This window comes from Miniopterus natalensis, chromosome 4, assembly GCF_054644295.1.
Source record: "Miniopterus natalensis isolate mMinNat1 chromosome 4, mMinNat1.hap1, whole genome shotgun sequence".
In the NCBI taxonomy this organism is placed as follows: Eukaryota; Metazoa; Chordata; class Mammalia; order Chiroptera; family Miniopteridae; genus Miniopterus; species Miniopterus natalensis.
This window is the reverse complement of record NC_142084.1, coordinates 96,455,033-96,464,816: the sequence shown is the minus strand read 5'-3', so window position 1 is coordinate 96,464,816 and position 9,784 is coordinate 96,455,033. Positions and strand designations below refer to the sequence as shown.

The 9,784-nt window shown below is 62.9% G+C and overlaps 1 protein-coding gene across 1 annotated transcript; it reads left to right on the top strand.

The window, feature by feature from the left end:
- The first annotated feature begins 555 nt into the window (after nt 1-555).
- On the top strand, nt 556-9,273 carry NPTX2 (neuronal pentraxin 2). Its single transcript, XM_087816117.1, has 5 exons — nt 556-981; nt 2,471-2,687; nt 5,207-5,451; nt 7,626-7,805; nt 8,610-9,273. Exons 1-5 carry the CDS (start codon nt 556-558, stop codon nt 8,835-8,837), a joined length of 1,296 nt encoding a protein of 431 aa, XP_087672243.1. The 3' UTR covers nt 8,838-9,273.
- The last annotated feature ends 511 nt before the right edge of the window (nt 9,274-9,784 follow it).

The following is a 9,784-nucleotide window of genomic DNA, read 5'->3' as shown; positions in this document are numbered from 1 at the left end:
GGGTCACCCCCACCCCAGTCCGGGGGCTGCAGAGACCGCTAAGCGAGGCCTTCCGCCTGGGGCGCCGGGGCATCAGGGGGCTCCCAGCTTCTTCTCGGCCCGGGACGTCCGTGTCCTCGGGTGGGCCCGTGGGGCGCCTGGACACGCCGGCCAAGGCTCCCGAGGGCGCCTCGGGGATGTTTAAAATTTCAGCCCTCCCTTCCTGGGGCGCTCCGGGGCCCGGAGCTCGCACCCCTCTGCCCGGCGCGCGGGGAGAAGTCGCCCCCGCCCCGCCTCCCGCGTGACGCGCGCCGGGCCGGGCCAATCAGGGCTCGCGGCGCGCGCCCCACGCGCCGCCACCCCCCAGCTTAAGAAAGGGCGCGCGGGCCGCGCCGAGGCAGAGCGCCGCGCGGGGCGGAGTGTGCGGCTGCGCCGGCGGCCGGTGCGCGGGCTCGGCTCCCGCAGCCCTCGAGCGCCGCGCCGGCCGAAGCCCGCGGAGGAGGCGCCCCAGCCGCGCGCCCCGACGGCGCCCGCCCCCCGGCCCGCGGACGCCGGAGCGAGCGCGGCGACGGCGGGATGCTGGCGCTGCTGGCAGCCGGGGTGGCGCTCGCCGTGGCCGCCGCGGCTCAGGACGTCCCGGCGCCCGGCAGCCGCTTCGTGTGCACCGCGCTGCCCCCGGAGGCGACGCGCGCCGGCTGCCCGCTGCCCGCGATGCCCATGCAGGGCGGCGCGCTGAGCCCCGAGGAGGAGCTGCGGGCCGCGGTGCTGCAGCTGCGGGAGACAGTCGTGCAGCAGAAGGAGACGCTGGGCGCGCAGCGCGAGGCCATCCGCGAGCTCACGGGCAAGCTGGCGCGCTGCGAGGGGCTGGCGGGCGGCAAGGCGCCGGGCCGGGCGGCCACCGGCAAGGACACCATGGGCGACCTGCCGCGGGACCCCGGCCACGTCGTGGAGCAGCTCAGCCGCTCGCTGCAGACCCTCAAGGACCGTCTGGAGAGCCTCGAGGTAGCGGGGCGCAGGGGTCCGGGGCGGGGACGTGCCCGTGGCGCGCGGGGCAGAGGTGGGGCTCGCGGTCCCGCCCGCGAGGCCGTGCGGGAACCAGCTTGGTTTGGGGGGGGGGGGGTCAGAGGCGGGGAGCTCTTGATCCTGCGCCGGAACTTACTTGCGTAGCTCGCACCCTCCACCCCCTAAGTCTGCCGCGCGCCCGGACTGCCCACCGCGCGGCCGTTCGCGTAACGGGGGCGGGCTGGCCGGACAGGACGGCCTGCGCTGTTGCAAATCTCCGAGGCTCCTGGAGGCTGTGCTGGGTGACCCGAGGCTGCCTCGTGAAGTCAGCGGCCGCTGGCGACCCGCCTTTCCGTTTGTAAATCAGGTCGGGTTGGTCCGGAGCGGGCGGAGGTCTGGGGGGTCCCGGCGGGGACGCGAGCGCGGGCCGGAGGGTCACCGGCCACACCAGGACTCACCTTGGAGGAAGCCTGGTTACCTTCAAAGACGTCTGTCTGAGAAGTGCGCCGCCCTAAGGTGCCCTTCCCCGTTGCTGTGGGGGAAAGGACCTAATCGCACCCTCTCTTGGAAGGTGTCTGCAGTTCGGAACTTTTAGAGAGAAATATTCATTTAATTTCCACCTTTACTTTCCACCCTATTTAAGAAGTTGCGGGTGTTTCTGTTGACCAGAATACTTACTAGCGAGGCGAGGTTTCAATTACAGGTGGTAATTATTGCAAAATCAGATGAGGGCTTCCTGTGCCATGGTGGGTAGATACAGTATTTCCAGCACCTGTCCATCCCTTAATTCATTACGGTGGGTAACAGCTAACATTTTTGGAGGGCACAGTATCTAAGTTTAACAGTTGCAACAATCCCGGGAGTCAGATCCTAGTAACTAGTTTTGCTATTTGCACACAGAGAGCGGGATACATAGTTTGCACAGGACTCGGGGAGGGCGGCGGGCAGGCTGCCCCCAGAGCCAGCCTGGTGATGGAGTAAACGCGACAGGCAGGGAGGGTTTAGAAGCAGCATTGAAAGCAAAGGTTCCTGGAATTTGGAAGAGTCAGGTTTGAGGTCTCATTTACAGTGACGTCTCCTCAAGCAGCCTTTGGGCCACATTGAAACTCGGGGGCCGGTTCAGCTTTGAGTACCATTTGATTCACACCCTTTAAAAAAAAAAAAAATCCTAGCTGTGTTTTTGGTCTTTACCAGGAAATGATAGATTTTGGTTAAAAATTTAGCTCTTTAGTTAGAGGAGCAAAATCGATGTTTGAGAGGGGAAATGAGTTAAGTTTCAAATGCTGCAGCAGAGTAATCGACTTTGAAATCCTCTCCACACAAAACCAACCCATCGGTGGACCGCTCCCCTTGGTGCCATCGCCCTGCTGGTTTCCCTCCGGGTTTCGGAGGCGCCTCCCTCGGTGGGGGGGCTGTGGGCGCTGCATTTCACAATTTCTTTTCAACTGGCGTGAACACTTCTCCCCCGCGTCTCTCCCCCCTCCCAAAGCACCAGCTCCGAGCGAACGTGTCCAACGCCGCGTTGCCGGGCGACTTTCGAGAGGTGCTCCAGCGGCGGCTGGGGGAGCTGGAGAGGCAGCTGCTGCACAAGGTCGCGGAGCTGGAGGACGAGAAGTCCCTGCTCCGCAACGAGACCTCGGCTCACCGGCAGAAGACCGAGAGCACCCTGAACGCGCTGCTGCAGAGGGTCACCGAGCTGGAGAGGGGTGAGTGCTGGGTGCTTTGAGGGTTTCTCTGTGGCCCCCTGGCTGATGTCCCTCCCTCCCTCCCTCCCTCCTGATCCCCCCCCTTGTCTTGATTCTTGGCTGGGCTCAGAGCAGGCGAGAGCAGGCAGAGAGGGTCCAGGCCCCGGGCCCTCTTGTGCATTTACGGACAGGCCCCCTGGGTGAGGGAGTGGTTGCTCCGGACCCCTGCCTGCTGACTCTGTTCCTGCGTTTGCCGAGATGGGCTCTGAGGCTGCTTCCTGCCAGCCCTGAACCTGCCTGACAGATGCAAAAAAAACCACCTGATTCCTCACCGTGCAAGCAGCAGCCCACCTTCCCCTTCTCTCTTTGGCCCCCGGCTGCTTAGCCTTGTCTGCCACCTGCAGCCTCTGATTTATTGGTCAGGCCACTTAATGCCTTAATTGGTTTTAACTAAGTTTCTTCTGAACCTCTAAGCTGTTTGATATAAACAGGGGGCACCAGCCTTCCCGGTAGGGGCCCCTCCTCCGCCTTTCGGCTCTCCCGGCTCTGATTAAACCTGTCTCTCGTTATTGAGCTAACGATATTACCGACACGGCACCCAATTAAATCAGCGAGCCTGCCCACCTGCACAGAGAGAAGCTGTTTCTCTTTATTAGATAATCACACCTTCGTGGAGAATGTGGGTGTTTGCAGATTAAACACTCGTGGCTGCATATAGTGGAAAGAGCCCTGCTCTGTCTGTCACTGCTTAGCCGAGGGCCCTGGGGTAAGGCACCTCACTTCGAGCCTTGGTGCCTCGCCTGTGCACCCCGTCAAGTCAGGAGCTGAGGCTTTCTGGTTCTCTGGGTTTTGCTGTGGCCTAATGTGGGGCCTTGTATCCTGGCCTGGCCTCCCCCTCGGCGCGCCCGGGTGGCCAGGTCTTCTCAGCCCTCACCCGGTGCTCAGGGGCTCTGCAGCCTGCGTGGAGGGTACCCTGCTTGGGAGGTCAGGACGGGCCAGGCGGGACTGACTCCACACTCAGCAGAGAGGAGTAAATGCCACAGGTGGAGCCCGGATTCTAGTGTTTCTGTGCCGCCTGTTCCAAGAGGGTGGGAGGGCGACGCTGGGCCCTGCTGCTTTCCTGTGCGCGAGGTCCTTGGATGGCGTGAGCCGTGGCACCAAAGAGCTCCCTTGTGTGTTATTTACTAGGACGGAGAATGAGTTTGCAGGGTCGTGGTGGAGAAAGGTTGATCCAGCCTGGCTCCTGCTCTGCGGAAGAGGCGAGGAAGGGACTGAGTTAGTCCACCAGTGACGCGGGCAGTTTGGTCCTGGGTCCTGAGAGCCTGCCCATCTTTGATGGCACCTGGCCCCTCCTGGTGCTTAAAAGATACTTGTTGAATGAGGGCATTTAGGCTCCTTCACTGGCAGCATCTGGTCCCCAAATATGAGGGAAGCCTTTGCTGGGACAGTTTACAGAATCGGGAGGTACCCTGCACATTTTTATTTTATTTTATTTTATTTTATTTTATTTTATTTTATTTTATTTTATTTATTTTATTTTATTTTTTTTAATATATCTTTATTGATTTCAGAGAGAGGAAAGGAGAGGGAGAGAGAGAGAGACAGAAACATCAATGATGAGAGAGTCATTGATCGAGCCCACAACCCGGGCATGTGCCCTGACCGGGAATCGAACCCCAATTGCCTGGATCCTAGGTCGATGCTGAACCGCTGAGCCACGCCCGGCCGGGCGGGCCCTGCACATTTTTAAATCTGCTAACTAGAGACAGGGTTTTGCCTTCGATGTGTTTATTTTGTTGTTAGTTTTGAGCTTAGATCAAGACTGTATTGAAAGTTTCTTAGACCCACTTAAGAAAATCGATCGTTTTCAAAGATTATGGAAGCACCATTTACGCGGGGACAGCCAGGAGGATTCTCACCAGCCCCAGGTGGGTCCGGAGGGGTCAAGGCTCTGGCCAGGCTGTTACCCGCAGTGGGGAGGGACGCCTGTGAATTCCTCTGCCTCCCGCTGCAGGAAATGGTCAATAGGTGCCATCTTCTCTTGGGGAGGGAAGGGCAAACCTCGAGCCTAGCCACGAGCTCATGGCAGGGATTTATCCAAAGGCCGCTTCTGAGTTAAGTTGTAGCATCAGGACGCGAGCGCCTGAGTCCGTTGCCCTGGCGGCAGTGCCCTCCTGTGAGAAGTGACCCACGTGGGCTTACTGGCTTGGCAAGTGCCCGGGGCCCTGTGGCACCTCCCGCCTCCATGCCCAGCGAGGGTTCCTGACCCCCCCCTTGCTGAAGGACCTGAAAGGTCCAAGATTTCCAGGACGTAACAAAATTTGGCCGAGGAAGGATTTTCTGGCTTAATTGAACCAGAGCAGCGAGTCCGGCCTGTCTCGACCGCTTCTTCAAGCTTTGAATTAGGTCCCTCGGGGACGGCCGGAGCCTCAGCGCTGTGGACAGCGGCTGCCCCGACCTAGTGAGGGGCGGGGCGGGGGGCCGGGCGCCGGGCCTTGCTGGAGGGGCTGGGCTGACGAGGCCGGGCCTCTCCTCCCCAGGCAGCAGCGCGTTCAAGTCGCCCGAGGCCTTCAAGGTGTCCCTCCCGCTCCGCACCAACTACCTGTACGGCAAGGTCAGGAAGACGCTGCCCGAGCTGTACGCCTTCACCGCCTGCCTGTGGCTGCGATCCAGCGCCTCGCCCGGCATCGGCACCCCGTTCTCCTACGCCGTGCCCGGGCAGGCCAACGAGATCGTGCTGATAGAGTGGGGCAACAACCCCATCGAGCTGCTCGTCAACGACAAGGTGAGGCGCTGGGACGCCGCCTTCCCGCCCGGCCAGGAGGCCGCGGGGAACCCAACAGCTGGCCGCGGGCTGCCCTCCTCCTGGTGAGGGCAGCTCTGTGCTGACTTAGTCCCCTCTGAACAGCTGAGTAGGCAGGGGGCAGGGCCAGGGGGCAGGGCCAGGGGGCAGGGATGGGGGGCAGGGAGGGGGGCAGGGAGGGGGGCAGGGACAGGGACAGGGGGCAGGGCCAGGGGGCAGGGGGCAGGGCCGGGGGCAGGGAGGGGGGCAGGGACAGGGCCAGAGGGCAGGGAGGGGGGCAGGGGGCAGGGCCAGGGGGCAGGGAGGGGGGCAGGGACAGGGACAGGGGGCAGGGCCAGGGGGCAGGGACAGGGACAGGGGACAGGGCCAGGGGGCAGGGGCAGGGGGCAGGGCCAGGGGGCAGGGAGGGGGGCAGGGACAGGGACAGGGGGCAGGGCCAGGGGGCAGGGGGCAGGGCCAGGGGGCAGGGAGGGGGGCAGGGACAGGGCCAGGGGGCAGGGCCAGGGGGCAGGGGACAGGGCCCGGGGACAGGGGCAGGGACAGGGACAGGGCACAGGGCCAGGGGGCAGGGGGCAGGGACAGGGGGCAGGGACAGGGCCAGGGGGCAGGGCCAGGGGGCAGGGCCAGGGGGCAGGGGGCAGGGCCAGGGGGCAGGGCCAGGGGACAGGGGGCAGGGCCAGGGGGCAGGGACAGGGCACAGGGCCGGCTGCTGCAGCTCATGGAGGCCCAAGCTGTGAGTCTGGCAGGAGGCCGCAGAGGGTCCGGGCCCAGAGTCTGGGGAGGAGCAGAGTGAGCTGTTCTGCATGCCAGCCTGAATTGTCATCGGTCCCTAGGCCAGCCTAGGAGGGCTGTTTCCCGGGGCTGCACTGAGTAGAGGAGGGTGTGTGTGTGTGTGGAGTGTGATACTTCTCACGAGCATATCTTTTTTGGGGGAAGTGGTTATTGAGATATAATTGACATACGGTAAAATGCACACTTTTTACGCTGGTTTGACCAGCGTTGACCGGCGCAGGCAGTTGTGTGCCCATTACTACAATTAGAGCATAGGGGTTCATCGCCTCTCAGGCTTCCTCATTTCCCTGTGTGGTCAGCTCCCCTTTCTACCCAGCCCATGGCCACCACTGAGCTGCTCATCCCTGCAGCCTTGCCTCTCCCAGAGGAAATGTGCCCTTTCAGTAGACGGGCTGGTTTTCAGGAGTGTGGTCTCCCCGGGAGACAAGCTCTGGGTGCCTGCTGGACCCTCCGGCAGCCCCACTTAGACTGTCAGTCTGAAGCCAGAGTCCACCAAGGCGAGATGTGTCCTCGCACCCTCCTTGCTGGAGCTGAGCCCAGGAGCCCCTCCACCCGGCCCTCAGTCCGTCTTGACCGAACCGCCCTGGGTGGAGTTTGCTTGCAGTCCACCTGCGGGGCGCCTTCCAGCAGTGACCGCGTCTCTGAGCCCCTGGGCCGAGGACAGTTGTTTCACACGACAGCCTTGGGCAGGGCCCCGAGGGCCGAGAGCCTTGTTTTCTAAACAGCCCGCCCGGGCGTTGGTGCCGGGTTGCCGGGACACCGGCACTGCCCGCAGGCCGGCCGCAGCGGGGCTGGTCTCTGGAGCTCTCACAGGATTTGAGTCAGAAACGACCTTCCCGCCGTTCTGTGTCCCCCCTACACACGCAATTGTAGGCCTTTGGTTCTCCCCGTGGCAGGACACCCCACGCAGTCCCCGGGTGCCGCGTGGACGCTGGGATTCGCCTGCGGGGTGCAGGTGCCCGGTCCGACTGTGGTCCAGAGAGCTTTGCCCGGCAGGACCCTGACTGCCCTCTGGGTTCTCCAGCATGGGGTGCTCAAGGCCAGCGTGGGGGGCTGTCTGTCACGTCTGCTTGTTCGGTACAGTATCCTGGACCCTCAGCCAAGCCAGGACCAACAGCGTCCAGTTGGAAACAGGGCTACCCTGGCGTCCAGGGCTTGTGCCCAGACCGCCCCTTTCCCTTGAGTGTCTGATCGCACTTGGTGTCCCCAGCCCCAGGGGCTTTCTGAGGTGGGCGGGTCAGGCACGTCACCCGCAGAGCAGAGAAGGGGGCACCAGGAGGCCCCTGGTGACGGGAGCAGCAGTGGGCCCAGGTCAGACTCCTGGGGAACCCACGGGGGCCTCACCTGCCCGCTGCCACCCACAGGTTGCACAGCTGCCCCTGTTTGTCAGTGATGGAAAGTGGCACCACATCTGCGTCACCTGGACAACCCGGGACGGCACGTGGGAGGCCTTCCAGGACGGGGAGAAGCTCGGCACCGGGGAGAACCTGGCCCCCTGGCACCCCATCAAGCCGGGGGGCGTGCTGATCCTTGGGCAGGAGCAGGTGGGTGCAGGGGACCAGAGGATGGGGGGGCGTGGGCCGGACAAGCAGCATAGGGCGGGGCCTGCAGGCTGCCCCCTTGTCCCGCACAGCTACCCGCCTGCTGGAGCGAGGTCCCCGCTGGCTCTGCTCACACCCTCTTGTTGCCTGGGGGGCAGGGGACCAGGTAGGTGGGGTGGGTTCAGACAGGTTCCAGAATGGAGTGCCCCCGGGGTCAAGGGTCATGTATCCACCCGGGTCACTTCTGCCAGGCACAGTATTGACTCAGGATGCATGGGCTGCTGGCACGGGGCCTGGGGCACTTAGAAATGCCTGTGGGGTGCCCAGCCCATGGGGGGTGGGGTGGGAGGAAAGAGCGAGGCCTCGGGGGGCTGCCCTCCAGAGACCTGCCGCTGCCCAGGAAAGGGGGAACCTGAGCTGACCGTCTACTCGCGGGCAGATGAGCATTGACGGTTCAAGCCTGTGTTGGAGGTTTGCCGACGGAAAGTGGGGGATCAGACGCCAGGTGCTCTGGGGGCTGGGGCTGGGCTCTTCCTTGGCCCCCGTCACCTCTCCCCTGGGGAGACCCAGGTCTGGCTCTAGCTGAGGGACTTTGGGCAAGTGCCTCCCCCTGCTCGCCCAGGTCTCCCCCTGTAAACTGGTAGGTTGGAGTAAGGACACCTCCCAGGCCAGAGCTGAGGGAGCCGGGAAAATGCCCCCGACCCCCCATCCCCCGTTTCTCTCTCAGCTGGCATCTCCCTGAAGCCGGTCCTGCACCCGGAGGATTAGCCTCTGAGCCTCACTGACACAGTTCTGTCCCCTCCCCAGGACATCATTGGGGGCAGGTTCGACGCCACGCAGGCGTTTGTGGGGGAGCTCAGCCAGTTCAACATATGGGACCGCGTCCTTCGAGCCCAGGAAATTGTCAACATCGCCAACTGCTCCACGAACATGCCGGGCAACGTCATCCCCTGGGTGGACAACAACGTCGACGTGTTTGGAGGGGCTTCGAAGTGGCCGGTGGAGACGTGCGAGGAGCGCCTCCTGGACTTGTAGCTGCGCCCAGCTCCGTCCGTTGAGCCGTGTGACCCTCCTGCCGGCCGGGCGGCGGGCTCCCCAGGGACCGAGGCCCTGCAGCACATGCACTGGCCTGTGTGTCCTTCCCGAGATTATATTGTTTTGGGGGTAGAGCCAGAGTCCCTGGGAAAAGCCCTGAGCTGCAGGGGGGCCACTGCCTGACTTCCTGCTCTGGGGGACTATAGACCTTCGGGTCCTGTGCCGAACCCCTGTAAATGCTAGTGCACCCCAGCCTGTCCGCCCCTCAATCCTTGCTGTCTTGTGTGCGCCGTCTGTCTGTCCCCTTCGCCGGCCGTGCCGCTCTCCTGCCGGAGTGGCCGTGTCCTTTGTGTGTCGAGTACATCCTGCTGACCACTGAGCACGTTCCGGAGCAGCCCCCCGCTCGGCCCCCCCAAGTTCTTTATGTCATGAGCTAGGAAGAGGGCAGGCTGCCCAGGTGGTGCCCTGCCTTCTCCAAGGCACAGGGGGTGTCTGTGGCTCCAGAGAGGGCTGCGGGGGGCACTCAGGATGGAGAAGGCCTGTGGTGGCAGCTGTCCCTTCCCCTCTGTCACCTCTCCCTCCGATCAATGCTTTGTCACCGTGTATGGCTTGCCAAGGCCTCTTTCTCCACTGGTGCCAAAAGTCCCATTACAGCTTGTACAGCCACTCGGTAGGGTTTGGGGAATTTCTTTTCCCAACAGAAAAGGAGAGCCATCTGCAGGCTCCCGTGCCCGACATCTTGCACTGTGGGCAGCCTGCTAGTTTAAATCCATGGTGGTTCCTCTGAGCATTTGACTGTTGAGAGTATTGGCCCCGGAACTTTTTCAGGAAGGGGGTGTCGCTTGGCTGATACTTTGCTCAGTTAATCCAGGCTGCTGAACTGATGGGACAGAGATCGTAGTAATTATTTTAAAGACGAAGTGATGAAGTGGGGAAATTTATAAAGC